The following is a 19178-nucleotide window of genomic DNA, read 5'->3' on the forward strand; positions in this document are numbered from 1 at the left end:
AACACGAAATCAATTTTTCGTAAATCGATTTACATATTAAACAATAAAACATTGTTTAAGTTTAATGACTTTTAATTTAATTGAAAGGATGACTAAAGAAGTAAATTTGCAATGAGCACTTGAAACATTCGAATGCCTAAATTTTACTTCAAGTTATTTAACAAACTTAAAAACTTACTTATATGTAAAAAGTCTATCATATTCGAATTTTCCATTTAAAACGTTTACATAAATTAATTCTACTTAAAGTAATTTAACGCATTACATAATCTTGAAAGTGAAACTAAAATGATTATTTTTATTACTTAATTTGGAAGAAGAATTAGTTCATAATTTGTGTAAGAATTTTATGGATTAACGAGGTCTACAAAATTCGATTTTGCTAAAAATTCGGCTAACTAAAAGGTAATGAAATATTAAAAATATTTGCATAAATCAATTGCACTTAAAGTAATTTAAAACCTTAAATGAGTTTGACTCTGAACTAAAATGGAATATTTTGTATACTATATTTAAATTTCGGATAAGAAAATTCGTACTGAAAATTCCTTTAAGAGTTTTGTATATTAAACAACGAAACATTTTTAAAGCTTAAAGAATTCGTATTTATTGTAAATGCGCATCAAAAGGTAAATGAACGCTTGAAACATTTGTATAAATCGATTTCATTTCAAGTATAAAACTTCAAGTACACAAACTAGATTAAGCCGAAGTATTATTGCAAAATGAATTTATAATTCGTAGAAGAGTTTCGCTTTTCAAGCATTAAATTCTTGTACCCAACTGTGCTCTGTTTATCATCAATTAATTAAAAACTTTTTGTGAAAACTTGTGCTGCTTATCGAGTTATTCCATAAAGCGCATGCTGCGAGACAACTCAAATAAGTTGATAGCAACTAGAGCAGCATTCGAAGTGAAGCGAAGCCGAAGCTGAAGCTGAAGATGAAGCGGCTAATCCAAATAATAAATTTTTCAATTCGTTCTTTAGCTCGGACGCATTCAAGGCACATACATAAATCTACATGGTGGCACTCATAAATATTTCATTGATGCGCTTCACTGCTCAATTGAATGTAGCAGGAGCTGCTGCTTATAACAGAAATATGTCCAGTTGGGCGTACCGACTTCCATTTCCTTGGCACTTCCTTGGCGCAAGGGAAAAAAAGAACATTCCCGTATATTACTTTTCCTTTTCCTTTTTTTAATATGCTCATTCAATTTGCTTTCACCCCTGAGTCTTTTTCTATTCTGTTGCTTTTGCTTTTGCTTTTGCTGCTGCGATGCTCTCTGCTGCTGATGTTGCTGCTATTCGTTTGCTGTTTATTGATGACATGACAAACAAGGTACGATTTCCTTGCACTCAAAAAGTTCGACAACCATTTTTCTTATGAAGTTCCCTAGAAGTTTTCTACGCTTTTTTTTGGCTATTGTATTTGTATGTACATTAACTTCATTTTGCAATCACGCGCGCCATAAATCCAATTTAATTGTGCTGCTCGTTCGCTCACACACAAACACACACATACACACACACACACTGACACACATGCATCTTAGATACGTTCGCCTGATTTGGCACAGCGCACGCTGCGTATACTTAATATTTGTTCATTCGTGCGCTCAATGCCCGAGTCAATGCTAAATAGACGCACATAAATTTTCCTCGATATCCGTTTGATTTCTTCCCACTGCATTTTGAAAAATAGACTTTTTATGTTATGCTGTTGCTTCCACATCTCCATTCCCCTCCTATCTCTGTCCCTTCCCTCTCCCTCTCTCTCACCCTCACTCTCTGAGACACAGCACCTCTATCTGATTTAGTACGAACAATTTTGTGCTAAGTTGCACAAACTTTTCAAGCATACGATGTTGTTGCTTGTGTCGTTGTAGAGCAGGTCAATCACTTGCTGTGATTTATGTTTGATTGAAAAGCTTTAAATTGTATGCTAATCTGCCATGACATAGAGTCATTTATATAACTGCCACTGCAAACAAAACCAATTGGGTCGGATATTCGACAGTTTGCCTCAATGTTTGCTAATTTGCATGCCATTAGCATTAGCGGGCTATGTCCTGAAATCCTTCATCGAAAATGCTGGGCATATTAAATTATTATTATATTGGGTAATACGAAAATATGATGTTATCGGAAATAAATCTAAAAGCAAATTAATATGTACAAATTTCTAAAATGAGCAAATACAATTTAGAATCGGGATAAATTACCAATGTAATCAAATGTTGCCGACTTTATTTTAGTATTACAGGAGGTTATTGATTTTATTTAATTAAACTGAATAAAGCCATAAAAGTTCAACTTAAAAATGGTAAATATATTTTAAAAATTTTGCAAAATATACACCATAAATACGCACAAAATTTAAAGAAGAAAATTTATCAATATTTCTATATGTGTTAATAAAAACCAGAATTGAAAATGAAAAGTATTTGTGATTTTAGTAAATTAAATTAAAGCATATAAATAATATATGTATGTATATACATATATATATACAAAATAAATAGATTAAAATATCTATAAATTTGATTAATTTATTTAATGAGTCGATTGAAATATTAGAAGCATTTTCATAAAAGCCTTTGCTTAATTTATCATCTTAAATGTTTGTGTTCAGTCAAAATCTGGTTCCTTCTATATAACCAAAAGTTTATCGAATCTTTTATCGACTCGCTCGATTGAAAACCAATAGAATCTTGAACTCTCTAACGGAATTAACACGTCGTCTCTTTTTGCAATAAACAATTGTTTATTAATAAATTTAGTTAGTGTTTGTATGTTTGTATAATTTGGTTGTAAGCTACAACTTAAATAAATAAACAAACAAATATTGTATTATATTTGATTGTTAAAACACTTACAACAACAAAAAACAAGTAAGAAAGCTACAGTCGAGTGTACTCGACTGTGAGATACCCGCTACCCATTTTGAATAAAAGAAATGAATATACCAAATATACTGCAAAAATACTAAAAAATACCAAATGGTATATGTGGTATATCGATATAGTACCGCATTTAAAATATACCATAGATAGCTCAATATACCAGATTGTCAGCCAAAGCAACTAAGACCCCTAGTAAGTGGGCGTTTTGCCTATATAAAAGTATTTCTTTAATAACTTCGACAATTTTTATCTGATCGCAACCAAATTTTTAGGAATCATAACTACTATAGTAATTATTGTACATACCAAAATTCGCAACTCTAGCTTTAAAATTACGCTTGTTATTCGATTTTTTTGATTTTCGGGGGCGGAGGTGGGCGTGGCAAAATTTTGAAACAAACTTGATCTGCGTGCAAACATAACAAATGCAGTCGAAAAAAATTATAGCTCTATCTCTTATAGTCTCTGAGATCTAGGTGTTCATACGGACAGACGGACGGACACACAGACAGACAGACACACAGACACACAGACGGACAGACGGACATGGCTATATCGTCTCGGCTGTTGACGCTGATCAAGAATATATATACTTTATAGGGTCGGAGATGCCTCCTTCTACCTGTTACATACATTTCCTGTCGGCACAAAGTTATAATACCCTTCTACCCTATGGGTAGCGGGTATAAACAGTTCAGTTGGTTACACAATATATAATTCTACAATGAATGCCTTTCCGATTTCAGATTCTTATTTTATGAAAATAATTGCAAGCACAAGTTCTTAATTTAAGAGCAATTCGATAAAGCCCTTTAAATTATGCAAAACTTATTCCCAGAATTTCAATAACAGTCTTAAATGTAGACTTGGGTAATTGAGTACTACTAACTTAAGATTTTTATTTTCAAAGCTTATCAACAAATAAAGAGAATTTAAATTAAAGTCTTTTCTTAATCTTATCAACGTGTTAAATATATATTAGAGTGAATAAGCTCAATAGAAATCATCATCAAGTGTCTAAATGATTGTCTATATTTAAGAGCTCATGTAGTTTATCGACCATAATGATGTCGCTCATTAAGCGCAGCTGTTCAATGAAACACTTCACTGTCGCTGGGCTATAAATTGCAGGCTCTGATCAAATGAGGCAGACGTGGTGAGAGTTGCCGCTAAGCAATCCATGTGCCATTTTGATAAGACCCAAAACAGTCAGCTAAGAATCACAGAAAAAAGAGCAATAAATAAACGTGCTCATTAATGCACAACACACACACACGCGCACAGAAATATACTTGCTCTTAAGGGACATTTGCAATGCACATTTGGCTGCACTTGCGCTGCAGCACTTGACTGTTTGGTTATGGGCAGCACTGGCAGCATGACCACAATGCCACATGGGTCTCTCTGGTTAATGGGAACTCGCGGGAGCCACGTCCCATGGCTGCGGTCAAGTTGAGTTATGCATGCATCGCTTCCGGCCTTGTCATTTCATACTAATCAGCATCCGCTGAATGGATTTTGGGAGTGGAAAAATGCGAGTACATAATTTGGAGCGCGTCTGCTTGGCTTTTTGATTTACATGCAATGAACAGCCAAAAATGTGGCGCAACATTTGCCAGTCTCTATTAAGCGTATGGGCAATTGTAACAGCATTTCACAATGCATGCAAGTCGCTGCTGCATTTGTACAGCACTGCGTATAAGTGATGTGCATATAAATTAGATTTGCTTCACTTCACGTTGCCACCGCACAAAAAAAAAATTACAAAACCAGCAAAACAACAGAGAACAGAGCAGAAGAGAAATGCATGAAAATTGAAAATTTATTGCATTATATTCCACAAACGCACACGCACACCCGCAGATGAAACAGTCCGGTTTCATTTCGCATTACGCATACGCACCGTTGTTAATTTCATATTCAGAATTGAGGGCAGCCCCCAAAGGGAAATGCGCATGTACTCTCGTACTTACTTCCCTTTAACCATATATACTTTATTATGCATTTTAGGCAGCACGTGTGTGAGCGCTTTTGTATGCCACTGTGGATTTTGGCCAAAAAGGCCGCTACTTAATGTAAAGCCTCAGCCATTTGGCAAAGCTTTGATCTTACACGGCATGACTCTCGTGGTCACCTTGGCTGTGGTCCCTTTCTAGGCTGCCACTCATAAGCCAGCAGCCATTGACTTTGAATGGTCTCCAGTGTGCGTCCAATGCGCCAGACATTCCTTCATTGAGTTAGTGAGCTTCTACGAAAACGAGGCAATGAAATTATGAATGTAAACAGCCAACAAGCAGCTTAGTTGGGCATAATAAAAGGCCAAGCACATTGGCCGTATCTTGGCATAAATTTCATGCCAACTTTCCTGCTTGCTGCTAAAGGTAACTGTCAAGTGAATTAGCTGAACTACTTGTTAATCTTTAATTAGCGAATTCCTACCTTCACTTACAGCGCAAGTTAAATTATTTAAGCACTCGATGCACCTGCTTGGACTTCGTTAATTATATACATATATTTTTTTTCTCTGAACCTATTCTTAGCAGAACCTTCATAGCTTGTTTTAAGCTATTCTTGCAAAGAAAAGTTCTTTTAACAAAAAAATGAGTTTAAGCTGCATTTTAAATGCAAAGGTATTGCGTTAATATCTTGATTTAATGAATTGTAAGAACATTTTTGTATTTTTTTAGTTAAAATTCATTATATTTTTAATAAAATTGAGAGCCAAAAAAAAAATATACATAAAATGCAAAGTGTAATAGTCTCAGTTGAGAAATAATATTCAGATTATTATGAAAACATAGCTCAATGATATTACATTAGTAAGTAATAAGTATATTTTAAATATTTTACCAGAAAATTATTTAAGTAAACATATTCACATTACAAATAAACCAACTGCATTTGGAGAATTAATAAGTATATTTTAAATATTTTACCAGAATATTATTTAAGTAATCATATTCACATCACAAATTAACCAACTGCATTTGGAGAATTTAATGAAAATATTTTTTATATATTAAAATACATTAAATAAAATTTTATCTGCAAGAAATTCAATTCAAATAACTGAAAAAAAATAAAACAACTTATTATTAGTTTGATTCTGAAATTCAAGATTTGAAAGCCATAACTGAATTTAAAATTAAATATATTCACATCTAATTTTAACTGCAAGAAATAAAAATAATTGGCTCAAATGTTCAATTGTTTTGCGTGATTAGAATATTTTTACATGAAAAAATTAAATATTTTGACAGCCCAGTTAAAATATTTACATTCAATTTCTCAATAAATTAATTTGTATGTTTATATATTAGTTTAAATAAATATATTTCTATATACTGCAAAGTTATCTGTAATTAGAAATTACAGATTTTAATTTCACTACTGAATATGTGAATTTTTATGTATCAATATAAAGTTTTAACTGCAAGAAATTTAATTTAATTAATTGCATTCATAATGCAAATAAGACAGCATTGATACATATATATTTTAATGAAACTGTTTTCATAAAATATAAAATAATAGATTAAATACAAATATTTATTCAAGAAGTAAAGTTCTTTGCAATAAATTTGTGTGGTGGTGATATTTGAAATCCATAACTTATGGAAGCTAGAAAATGTATTTCTTCTGCAAGTGCAAACATTAAGATAGGCAAGGGGACTGCGACGACAGCAATGACTTGTCATTTTAGCAAGCAATGCAATAAAAGTGCAAACGCTCTATTTGTGCAATGCAGGCAAACAAATTAACCGACACACCCACATGTTTACGTAGATATTATTTATGAGCATAGCGGTTATACATATGCATGTGAAGGGCAAAGGAAAGGGAAGAGCGGGTAGCCTGTTATTTGACATGCGGTGGTTTTGTAGCGCTAGAGAAAACATCAAAATATTAGCAGCGTCAATAACTGCACACATTTGCACATTCGGTCTGATGAGTTGAACGACATGCGAGACATGAACTGAGGGTTGGCATTTGAGTGGCGCACAAAAAGCACAGCAGACCCAATAATGCTGTCGATGACGTTGTCGATGTCGTTGCCGATGACAATGGCAACGATGACGATGACGATGTGTATCTAATGGTTGACGTTGTTGTTTGCAAATTGACTTTTGTCAAGCAGTTGTTGCTGCTGTGTGCTGTGTGTTGTGTGTTGCTGATGCGGTTCGTCAATAAATATTAGCTAGATAATATGCCGACATCTGCATAAGGATACATGCAATAAGTAGCTTACATCTTTTCTCCTCTCCTCTCCCCCTCCCATTGCAGAACTACAACAATATCAGCAGCAGCAACAGCAGCAGCAAGCTGGCAAACATCAGGGTAATGGAAGCGTGCTAACTGGCATGCAGACGCATCATATACGCGGTCCACGGCCACCGTTGCGCACCGCCTCCTCGACGACAACGACAACCAGCAGCAACAGCAACAGCAACAGTAGCAGCAACGCCAACAACAACCCTGGGGCTGTCGTGCTGCTCGATCAGACGCCATCGGGTGGCAGCAGCAGCAGCGGCGTCAGCAGTGCACCCAGCTCCTCGAAGGGGCACATTCATGCCCATGCCCATGGCCACATGGTGCACGGCCATGCCGAAAGTCTCGGCATGAGTTCTACCACAGCTGCTTCACAGCATCAGCAACAGCAGCAGCAGCAAGTGCCACAGGCAGCCATCGATGAGATGCGCGTCTGATAGGTATCGGTCTTTGAGTTGGATTTATAGTCATCAACCGGGTAAGTTGACCCTTGGGCATCATGAAAATTTAATCGCAGCAAGAGGAGAATTTCATCAAATGGCTATTCCATATCTTAGCAACAGTCTGCAATAGCTCAACTAGCCACATAACATTGATATATTGAAATGATAAATACCAAGCAATCCTTGCTTGAGACGTTCTCATATGTAATTAATGTATGGAAAGCAATTGAAGGAACTTTTTTTTTTTTTTTTAATTTGCATAAGTTTTTTATTCATTTTTTAAAGTAACTGCTGCTCAGCAGTTGCGGCTCCTTGTCGCCGCTGGCCACCACTTCGGGCAGCCCACTCGACATGCAGATGCCGAGCAAACGCTGCGACAATGCCTGGCAAGCGTACCACGAAGCCATGCCAATGTTGTTGGAGCATCGAGACACCACAAGGCCAATGCTCTGTTCCCTTGCCTTGGACATGGCCAAATCCATGCAGAAATTGGCAATCATAGGTCCTTGTGCATTTTTCCCATCCACCAGGGCTCACAAAACACTTTCGGCGTCATTCGTGGATCGACTCTCAAAATGAGCAGATCGTTCACAATCGCAGGCAGATGATGAATTCCCATGCTTTGCTCTCCCATATAATCGGCGGCGATCAATGCGTCTGCCATATCGCAAGCGGCCTCATGTGGCACATTCATCGCTGCGAACACGTCGCTTACAAATCTTTGTTGTATCTCTAATACATCGGCCAAGGGGTCCACATCGGATGCTATATCTAATTTTGGAATCCACATCGGATGCCATATCCAATTTCACTTGTCCTCTTATTGGAGGCTGCTCGTGACCCCCGCACACGCGAAGCACATGCCGCCAGATTACCTTATTGTCCAACGGTTTGTTGTGTCGTTTGTCATTTTAATATCTTTCTTATAGTTCTTGTTTATCGGTTCCTTGCGATCCGAATTCAATTGTGAACTTAACTTCGGCTTAACACGCACTTTTCGTAATCTTTCCAGCATATTGAGTAATCTGCGCATTTTTGCATTTCTATTTGTATACATTTATTTGATTTTAGTTTACATTGGTACAAATATAAAATGTAATACTAAATCTAAGAAGTCAAAGTATTATAGGTAATGCAACTATTTTATTTCAATACCAAAATATTTGTTTTTTTTTATAAAATTCGTATAAGGGATGGTTATCAATTTTGATGGATTATTTGGGACATCTATTAGAAATTGTTTCTATAGTTTTTTTCACAAAGGCAACTGTACTCGGATGCACAACACTATTGATATTAACGTTATGACAGCATTCATCTAAATCCATTCTTCGACATGTACTAACTATCCCTAATAAACACATTTTATTGCCATTAGGACAATCATCGAAAAAGCCGCAGCCACTATCTCCCCTACAAAGCGTAGTTCTAACATTATATGAAGTTACATCTATGTTAAAGGAAATATTTGTGATATTATCTCTTTTATTTATTGTTCCATCGACAATAACGAAATTTAGCTTTTGACTTAACTCTCTTTCTTTCATATCCCGCGCAAAAACTGAGCCCTTGCTATTTCCATAAAAATCCTCCAGTTTAAAGTTGATTCCCGGTAGGCATACTATTTTGAATGACAAATATGGGTTTGCTTGCAGATGCAAAAGAGCCGAATCTGATGTACGCCTTGCCCAAATATTTTTGCTAAAAATTAAAAGATATTATAATAGCTGCGAATATGATTAACAGAATGAAACTTACGGATCAATAATTATCTGCTGAACTATCCAACACTCACTGTGTTTATCAGCCTCGTCTTTATTGGTTTCATTGGTCTTTCGACAATCATTGTGGCTATCAATGATGGATACATTTGATTTTTGGGCTGGCATCACACGAAATCGGTTAATTCCAAAGTCGTTTATTTCAAAATTTGGGAAATAAATAACGCAATGAGCAGTAGTCAATACGAAATTATGTCGTATTAGGACACCACCACAGGAGTACTGGAACTGCTCCGTATCCTTGTTGTCATAAATAGCAACTGACCATGGTGAAATGTGCAGATGCGTTTCTGGTGTATTTATAGACATTGACGATTCCTGCTCGTTTGATCCGCATTTTATTGAGCAAGATTCATCTCTATTTCCAAGTTCCGTTGTTAAGGCACACCGAGGTAAACTTCGAATTAGTTTTTTTGTATTCAGGTAATAATAAGTAACTGTGGTTCCTGGTTCCAAAGTTGTCAAGTTGCAATCTATATTTTCTCCGTACCAATTCTTGCACTTTGGTTTCATATTGTCCAGGCAATACAATTCACTTGTACTACACATTTCTAGATAAAAGATAAAAAAACAAATTGATAAATATTAATTTTGAAAGATGGTGTTGAAAGTTCTATTATAAAGTACACACTGCCGCATCTTGGTTTGGGTGAAGCTTCCTGAGAGTGGAGTTGCCATTTTTTGTCTCGACAACGAAATGTTTTTTCACGTAGAATTTTTGGGAACAACATTAAGTTCTTCGAACAGTTGAACTTTACATTCGCGTCAGTTAAAGGTGGTTTTATCTTTACGCAATTTGTGCCGTCGTGTGAACATTTCCAAATGCGCAAATTTGCTTTATAATGTTCATAAGTTTCTAATCTGCAGCCCAAATCTCCATTAGTTTTTGGGTTCTTATTACGATTGTCCACACACTTTGGTAATTCATGTAACCATGTTCCATTTCCATTTTCATCAATCGTGCACACATTCCACTTTATGCCCTCGAAGTCTTCATCAGAATCGTAGCACTCAAATTGAACTGCACCGCTTGCATAGACAAAATAATGCGTTTCATTATTTTCCTTCTTAGCATACATTGTAGTGTTCCCCGTAAATTTTAAACCATTTCCCTTAGGCTCTACACATGTAACTGCCTGCTTCGGAATCCATTTTTCGTTGAATTGACAATGAGTTTCCAACTCATCAAAGCCATCGACGCAATCATATTTGTTGTCGCACAGTTGACTACTATTATAGATGATCTTTCCATTGCCACACTGGAAATGGGGATAATATTTTTCCGAGGAAAAAATGTCTTTTAAATTTCGATTTATAAATAAGCAGCCTTAGTCTGTCTCTGAACCTAATACGATAACTAACATCAACAATTAAACAATACCATTATTTTTTTATATAGAAGAAAGAGCAAAAAATTGACAACGAACATTTTTCGTCCGCATACCTGAATTGAATATAAATTAATTCAATTAAAATTAATTAAATTAAAATTTTCAATCTACTGGGAATTTTATACGGTGTATTGCGCTTATTGATTTTCTCAAACAATTAGCACAGAAGGACTACAAATCGAAATCATAAAGGCTATATTTGGTATCTCGATATAGTTCTACATAAAAAATTTAAAAGAAAATACAAAAATTAACCAGATTGTTAGCCATTATTCATTCAAAGGTTGAAGAAACGCATCGAAATTAATTGCGATTGTATAAAGCAGACTAATACGAAAATAAACAACAAATATTTATTCGAATTAATTTTATGATTTTTATATGATGAGTCAAAAGGTGGAATGTCCAGAAATAAAATTACTCATATTTCTTTCATCGTTTTATCTCTTACAAAAGCAATTGTGATTATAACTTATTTTGTTCAAAATTGCCAGTCTCAGCATTAGATATGTTTATCATTAAAAACTTAATGAGAATTCTCTCTTATTCATGTTGAATGATATTGAAACTTATTTCATTATGGAATACTATTTAAAAATATTATTTTGTAATAGGGACATTGAAAAACGGAGTGAAGTAATTATGCATAAATTTCATTTCATCACAATTCGAACACATTTTATAGAGATAATAGGGCTTTTTACATAATATTTATGTTTTAGTGTAACTTTTAACAAAAGTGTTCGTAAAATCGTCAGGGTTTTTAAGAGCACTGACAAAATTCACAGATGAAGTGAACTTGATGGAAATGGAATTTTCTTTGGCACCCACGACAGTTTTGTGTTACTTTAAATTAAAAAATCGGTTCTATGAAATTGAATTTAAATTTATTTTTTATTATTATTATTATTATTTTCTTTACTATCCGTTTTTTAGCCGAAAAAATATTCAATGATCAATCATAATTTTTGTGAACCAAAAGTGATGGCTTAATAAATTTTTAGAGTCAGGCGATGTAAATGACTTCCATATACGTCAGTAAAATTGATGACTACCATATATAGCCGAGATTCAGAGCTGTTTATTTCTCTACATCTTTCAATGCCTTAAATTTGTAATATTTTTTTTGTTCTTACTTTACTTTTGTACACTTTTGAATATCATATATAGTATATTTCTGAAAGTCAGCTGTGTGCACATTTTACTAAGTAATATTTTCTTTAGTGCTTAAGAAAAATGGTTTTTGTTTTTGTTAGCGCTGCTGTCATGTGAATTTAAACGTTTTTGTATAATTATTACGTACTTTTCACACGTTGAATTTTGAATTCGGAGGTCAAGCTGTATTTCATACTCCTTACAGATCGCAGGCGACTCATCAGATTTATCGATACAATCAATTATTTTATTACACATTTGAGATTTTCCGATAGCCGCTCCGTTTGCACAGTAGAAAATTGGAGGAGTTATGCGATATTTGCAATTAACATATAGCTCATCCTCGGCAAAAGAACACTCTTTTGTTCCATTACACACTGCACTATATCTAAGGCACTTTTTATCAAAAGGACACCTAAACTCACAGTCCCCATTACATAATACGAATCGGATGTCTAGAAGAATCACCAAATTCACGAGGATTATGCGAATAATCATAATGTCAAATGTCTTCACTGAGCTCAGAATTCAGGCTGCCTTACCATTGCTCTCGACAGTCAATTTATACTTCTTATTACAGTGAAGCCTTCTTGACGAATACACTTCATAGCGAACCTTTTGCTTATGACATTTTGTGTAGTTTCGTCTCTGAGGGGCTTTCACTTCCCTTAAAAAATTCGAGAGTTACTTGTACAACCATTAGAGATTTCACTGTACTCATTTTGAGAGCTCGAGAGCTTATGCACGATAAATAAAGTACATATGTACTATGTGGTTTTACGCGAGCTTATGTTGAAAAATTCTTATTTGCCATTTTTAAGCTGATAAGCTACAATTACAACAATATGAATAATTTTATCGCAAAGCGGAAGTTAGGATGCTATTATATAACCTAAATATTATGAGTTCATAAGAGTTTAAAGATTTAGCCAATGGTATGACGGAATTTACAAAATTTTAAAGTTGAAAATATCATTAAAAATGAATAACCATAACAATTCACTTATGCATTAACTTATGCGATAAATAAATTATATATAAATAATGAGGTTCTGGAAAGCTTAAGCAAAAATTGGTAGTATTTTTATACCCACTGCACATAAAAGAGAAGAGAGGTATTAACTTAATGCCTCCAGGAAATTTATGTATTTATGTATGTATCAGCCGAGACGATATAGTATTTGTTGAACATAACTTTCAATTACAATTTTTTTAATATTTTCTGTATATTCATTTGATATATTTTGAAATGAATACCGCACTGTTTCGCTTTTATTCAAAATGGGTAGAGGGATCTCACAATCGATAACAACCGACTATAGCTATCTTCATTGTTCATATAGTGAAATGTATTATATTTATAATTTTTTTCATTTAGTTTTTTAATACTATTATTATTATATAGAATAAATCATGATTAAATCAAGAATTTAAAAATTTTTAGAATTCTCAGATGATTTAAAAGCATTTATTAATCGCATTACTTTCATTTTTATACCCGCTACCCATAGGGTAAAAGGGTATTATAACTTTGTGCAGGAAATGTATGTAACAGGTAGAAGGAGGCATCTCCGACCCTATAAAGTATATATTTTCTTGATCAACGTTAACAGCCGAGACGATCTAGCCATGTCCGTCTGTGTGTCTGTCCGTCTGTCCGTATGAAACACTGGATCTCAGAGACTATAAGAGATAGAGCTATATTTCGACAGCATTTGTTATGTTTGCACGCAGATCAAGTTTGTTTCAAATTTTTATCACGCCCACTTCCACCCCCGCAAATAAAAAAAATTGAATAACAAGCATAACTATAGTAGTAATGATTCCTGAAAATTTGGTTGCGATCAGATACAAATTGTCGAAGTTATTAAAGAAATACTTTTGTATGGGCAAAAACGCCTACTTACTAGGGTCTTAGTTGCTTTGGCTGACAATCTGGTATATTGTGCCGTCTGGTATATTTTGAATGCGGTACTATATGTACATACACCATTTGGTATATTTTTAGTATTTTTGCAGTATATTTGGTATATCGTGAGAATAATACCGCAAAATATATTGCTTTTATTCAAAATGGGTAGCGGGTATCTCACAGTCGAGTACACTCGACTGTAGCTTTCTTACTTGTTTTCTTTTTTTTTTTTAAATTTCTCATTATTGCATAAACTAACTATTTATAGCTATTTCATTTCCAAATGCCAAAAAATCTTTAAAATCAGTAATTGTAATGGGACTAATTTTAATAAATAAACTTTCAATTTAAAATATTGTAACTGATGTGCTAGCATAACATTTATTAATCAGACATGATTCTCAGCCATTTCACCTGTTGGTCACAATCCTCCAACATCTTTCTTTTCAGTCCAAAAGCGATGTCTATGAAGTTGTTTCAGCTTGAAATTGCAGGAACGATGTCTGAGAAGTTGTATCTTTATTTTCCTCGATTTCAATTAATAGTCCACTCTCCAATATATGGTTTACTGCTTATATAAAATATTAACGAAATCCACCTTCGATTTTTATTAACTGAAATCCATCTACTTCGTTTATCATTTTACACTATCGAAATTTTTACTTCCAATTGTCTGTTTCGTATCATCTTCTTGACTTTTACCAGTGTCTTTCTCAGTGTTTATTGAACGGTCAACATCAGTTAGCTCACAAACTTCCATTAAATAATTGATTATATCTCCAATAATATGTATTTGTAGATAAGGCAGCATCGCAATTAGAATTATTTGAGTTTGCGTTTTCTTGAAGTTCACTTATGAAAGTCTTTTTTTTTTATTTGAAACATCTTCATCACATTTCTTGGCAACTCAACTTGCTCTCTTGCATTTTCATTTATTGTCAAAGTATTTTAACATTCGTTAGAAGTTGTGTCATCGATATTGAATTTTCTATCGCATAAAGTTCTAAAGATTTGCTCTTTAGCCAGCCATCCAACTCTTCGCCATTTTTCCATTACATCTGAAACGATTTTGCTACCGAATAGAGATTGATTCAATGCCACATTTTCTTCATCAAGAGTGACGTCGGCCAATTGAGTAAATAGGTTGGGGGGTAAAGTCATATCGGACACTGCCATCGTTGTCAACAATCCCATATTCGTTTAGATAGTATTTGCCATTTAGTTCATTAATAATGCCAAAACGTAGTCCGACTTCCAAGGACTTGCGCAACTGAGCTGCATAATGGCAAAAATATCATACCAATCGATTAAATCGCTGGTATTGAAAAATACACTTTTACAAAAATTGTAAATTAAAAAATAATTTAAATAAATCTTTACCTACTAAAAAGTAAAAACTCTAACTAAGAAAAATTCCACATGTAATTCATTTACTTACTCCTGATTTCTATCAATGCATTTTTAACTCATTTAGTTCCACAAAATATAAACTAAAGATTTTAAAGCTTTAGAAAGGTGTTTAATTAAAGAAGATTCTACTAAAGTTTTTCGTTCAATTTCCGGTAAATTTATAATATAATATTTTAAAACTCTTAATGAGATCTCTTAATTCTATATTATATATATTTCTAGTTGCTTAAACTTGATTTTTGACAATGCAATCATTTAGGTGTTATCTCCCAGCAATTAAAAAAAGAATTCAATTGGCTCAAATCGTTGTTGAAATATAAATGCGAAATGAGTGACATATAATATACAATGCGATTAATTAATTTTGTATTGCAAAATGCTCTTATTTTAAAATTACTCAATTTCTACTTGAAATATATGTAAGTCCAAAATACATATATATTCTGATAAATTAATTCTGATAATTAATTCTAAAAATATAAATAAAATGTACCAAGGCCTTGAAAGGTTTGCAATTAACTCATGATATATTTGTTTTTGGAATGCGAAAATTATACTGAGTTACTTTATCAATTTGTAGTAAAGTTATAAAAATCATTTATTGGGGTAATATTGCTGTTCATATCAAATTTATAATCAACACAACCAATAAAGTGCACTTTGGAGAATTCAATTATTGCAGCATATGTTCGATACTTTCGCTGAATTGCGTCGAATAGTCTCAAACAAAATTTTGGGTTATTAAATCGTTATGGAAAGTATAACATATATACATAATACCTAAAGAATCCCTTTAGACGCGCTGTCCGCTTTGCATAGTCCGGAAAATGGTTGTTGTCTCTTCTTGTATATAGTGTACTATGTGTGTGAGCAAGCCATTAATTCAGCTGGCATACAATTTAATTTGCATTTCTTTAATTTTTTCGCTTTTATACCCGCTACCCATGAGGTAGAAGGGTGTAATAATTTTGTGCATGCAGGAAATGTATGTAACAGGTAGAAGAAGGCATCTCCGACGCTATAAGGTATCCTGATCAGCGTCAACTGCCAAGACGATATAGCCATGTCCGTCCTTCCGTCTGTCTGTCTGTCCGTATGAAAACCTAGATCTCAGAGACTATAAGAGATAGAGCTATCATTTTTTTCGATAGCACATGTTATGTTTGGACGCAGACCAAGTTTGTTTCAAATCTTGGCCACGCCCACTTCCGCCCCCACAAATTGACAAAACTAGAATAACAAGCGTAATTTTGAAGCTAGAATCGGTATAACTATAGTAATTGGGATTCCTGATTCCTTGATTGCGACCAGATAAAAATTGCCGAAGTTATTAAATAAATACTTTTGTATGGGCAAAAATGACTATTTACTAGGGGTCCTAATTTATTTGTAATAGCAATCTGGTATATTGTGTCAGATATCAATATACAAAATATACCGTTTGGCATATTTTTAGTATTTTTGTAGTATATTTTGGTAAAATGTTGAGAATAATACCCCAATATTTTGCTTTTATTCAAATGGGTATCTCACAGTATCACGGGTATCTCACAGTCCAGCACACTCGACTGTAGCTTTGTACTTGTTTTCGATAACATTTGTTATGTTTGCACGCAAATTAAGTTTGTTTCAAATTTTATCACGCCCCCATAAATTGACAAGACTCGAATAATAAGATAGACTCACTGTTATTAAAGAAATACTTTTGTATGGGCATAAATGTCTACTTTCTAGGTGTCTTTTATGCTTTCGCTGACAATATGGTATATTTTGCATTCTATAGTATATATTTAATGTAATATCAATATACAAAATATACTATTTGTCATATTTAAGAATTTTTGTGGAATAATACAGCAATATTTTGTTTTTCTTCAAAATGAGTAGCGGGCATCTCACAGTCGATGACACTTGATTTAACCACTTGTTTGTACATAAAATAATAACTAGAATATTTATCTTTCCGACGTATGTTGTGTTTAAAAGGTTTTAAAGAAATACGTGGTCCATTTAAAAATATATTGTAATCTTTGTTGTGTTTCAAATGTAACAATATGTAAATATACCAACCGTGTAATGTAGTATATGTGCGGTATATTACTGGTATATTTGTAGAAAAATATTAATTGTTGCTTCCGTAACTTCGTAAGGCATAAACAAATCTCCATATTAAATTTATTATTTGGCTAATAATCAACTTTCACATTTTATTCGGTCGTTTGAACCACAAGAGGTTTTATGTTTAAGCGCTCGATCAACTCCTGCCACCCTGATCGTCAACCATCTGCATATGCAGACTCTCCTTATCACCAGGAATCAATGGCGTCTGATTGGCGTCCCAGGGCAAAGCATCTCGCAGCAGCTGCTGGAAATCGCTCAAAGGATACGCAAAAGCGCATTGGATCAATGGCAATCTACACCTGACCTGACCTTATGCCGAGCAAACGTTGCGATAATGCCTGACAAGCGTACCACGAAGCCATGCCAATGTTGTTGGAGCATCGTGTAGCCCGACATGCCCACATTCATGACCACAACAATGCTCTGTTCTCTTGCCTGTTGACATGGCCAAATCCATGCAGAAATTGGCAACCACAGGTTCTGGTGTATTTTGCCCGTCCAAACGGGCCAACGCCTCGCGCTCACAAAGCACTTTCGGTCTCATTCGTGGTTCGACTCTCAAATTGAGCAGATCGTTGGCAATCGCAGGCAAACGATGAATTCCCATGCTCTCCCATATAATCGGCGGCGATCAATGCGTCTGCCATCCTGCAAGCGGCCTCAAGTGGCACATTCATCGCTGCGAACACGTCGCTTACAAATCGTTGTATCTCTAATACATCGGCCAAGGGGTCCACATCGGATGCTATATCTAATTTTGCTTGTCCTCTTATTGGGAGCTGCTCGTGACCCTCGCACACGCGAAGCACATGCTGTAGATTTTGCCAGATTACCTTATTGTCCAACGGTTTTATGTCTTTCATTGTTTTAATATCTTTCTTATAGTTCTTGTTTATCGGTTCCTTGCGATCCGATTTCAATTGTGAACTTAACTTCGGCTTAACGCTTTTTTTGTAATCTTTCCAGCATATTAAGTATTCTTTTTCATTGCATGTTAATTTCTAGACAGCTCCTAGATACACAAGTGTGAGTTAAAAATCAAATATATTTTTAGCTAGTATGTATTTGATACATTTATTTGATTTCAGTTAATATTGGTACAAATATATTATAAAATGAAATACTAAATCTAAGAAGTCAAAGTATTGTTTTATAGACAACGCAACTAATTTTATTTCATTACAAAAATATTTGATTTTCTTTTATGAAATCTATATAAGTGATGGTTATCAGTTTGGATGGATTATTATTTAAAACATTTATTAGAAATTGCCTTTATAAATTTATTCACAAATGCAACTGTACTCGGATGCACAACGCTATTGATTTTAACATTACTAGTGCATTCGTTTGTGTCCATGCTTTGACCTGTACTAACGATCCCGAATAAACACATTTTATCGCCATTAGGACAATCATCGAAAAAGCCGCAGCCACTATCTCCTCTACAAAGTGTAGTTCTAACATTATTATATGAAATTACATCTATGTAAAAGTTTCTATTTGCGATATTATCTGTTATGTTTAGTGTTCCATCGACAATAACGAAATTTAGCTTTTGATCTGACTTTCTTTCTTTCGTATCCCATGCAAAAACTGAGCCTTTCTGATTTTCATAAACATCCTCCAGTTTAAAGTTGATTCCCGGTAGGCATACTATTTTGAATGGCAAATATGGATTTGCTTCCAGATGCAAAAGAGCCGAATCGGATGTAAATCGTGTCGGAATATATTGGCTAAAAAGCAAAAGATATCACAATAGCTGCGAATATGATTAACAGAATGGAAC

At 34.1% G+C, this 19178-nt stretch overlaps 2 protein-coding genes across 10 annotated transcripts in view; one reads left to right on the forward strand and one right to left on the reverse strand.

Moving 5' to 3' along the window:
* LOC133836016 (neuroligin-1) overlaps window positions 1-19178 on the forward strand; it is an 85519-nt gene that overhangs the window by 41070 nt on the left and 25271 nt on the right. For 7 of the 8 annotated variants that reach the window (XM_062266279.1, XM_062266280.1, XM_062266277.1 and 4 more), the window contains one exon: window positions 7192-7654. The exons of the other annotated variant lie outside the window; for it this stretch is intronic. In XM_062266279.1, the coding sequence (XP_062122263.1) occupies window positions 7192-7613 (422 nt within the window). In that variant the 3' untranslated portion in view covers window positions 7614-7654. The remainder of the gene's footprint in view (window positions 1-7191; window positions 7655-19178) is intronic. 8 annotated transcript variants of the gene reach the window in all.
* The window catches only part of LOC133836018 (modular serine protease-like), a 29573-nt gene continuing 28948 nt past the window's right edge, over window positions 18554-19178 (reverse strand). For both annotated transcript variants that reach the window (XM_062266286.1, XM_062266285.1), the window contains exon 4: window positions 18554-19125. In XM_062266286.1, coding sequence (XP_062122270.1) covers window positions 18636-19125 — 490 coding nt within the window. In that variant the 3' untranslated portion in view covers window positions 18554-18635. The remainder of the gene's footprint in view (window positions 19126-19178) is intronic.

The sequence above is a fragment of the Drosophila sulfurigaster genome, chromosome 2R (genome assembly GCF_023558435.1).
Source record: "Drosophila sulfurigaster albostrigata strain 15112-1811.04 chromosome 2R, ASM2355843v2, whole genome shotgun sequence".
Lineage (NCBI taxonomy): Eukaryota > Metazoa > Arthropoda > Insecta > Diptera > Drosophilidae > Drosophila > Drosophila sulfurigaster.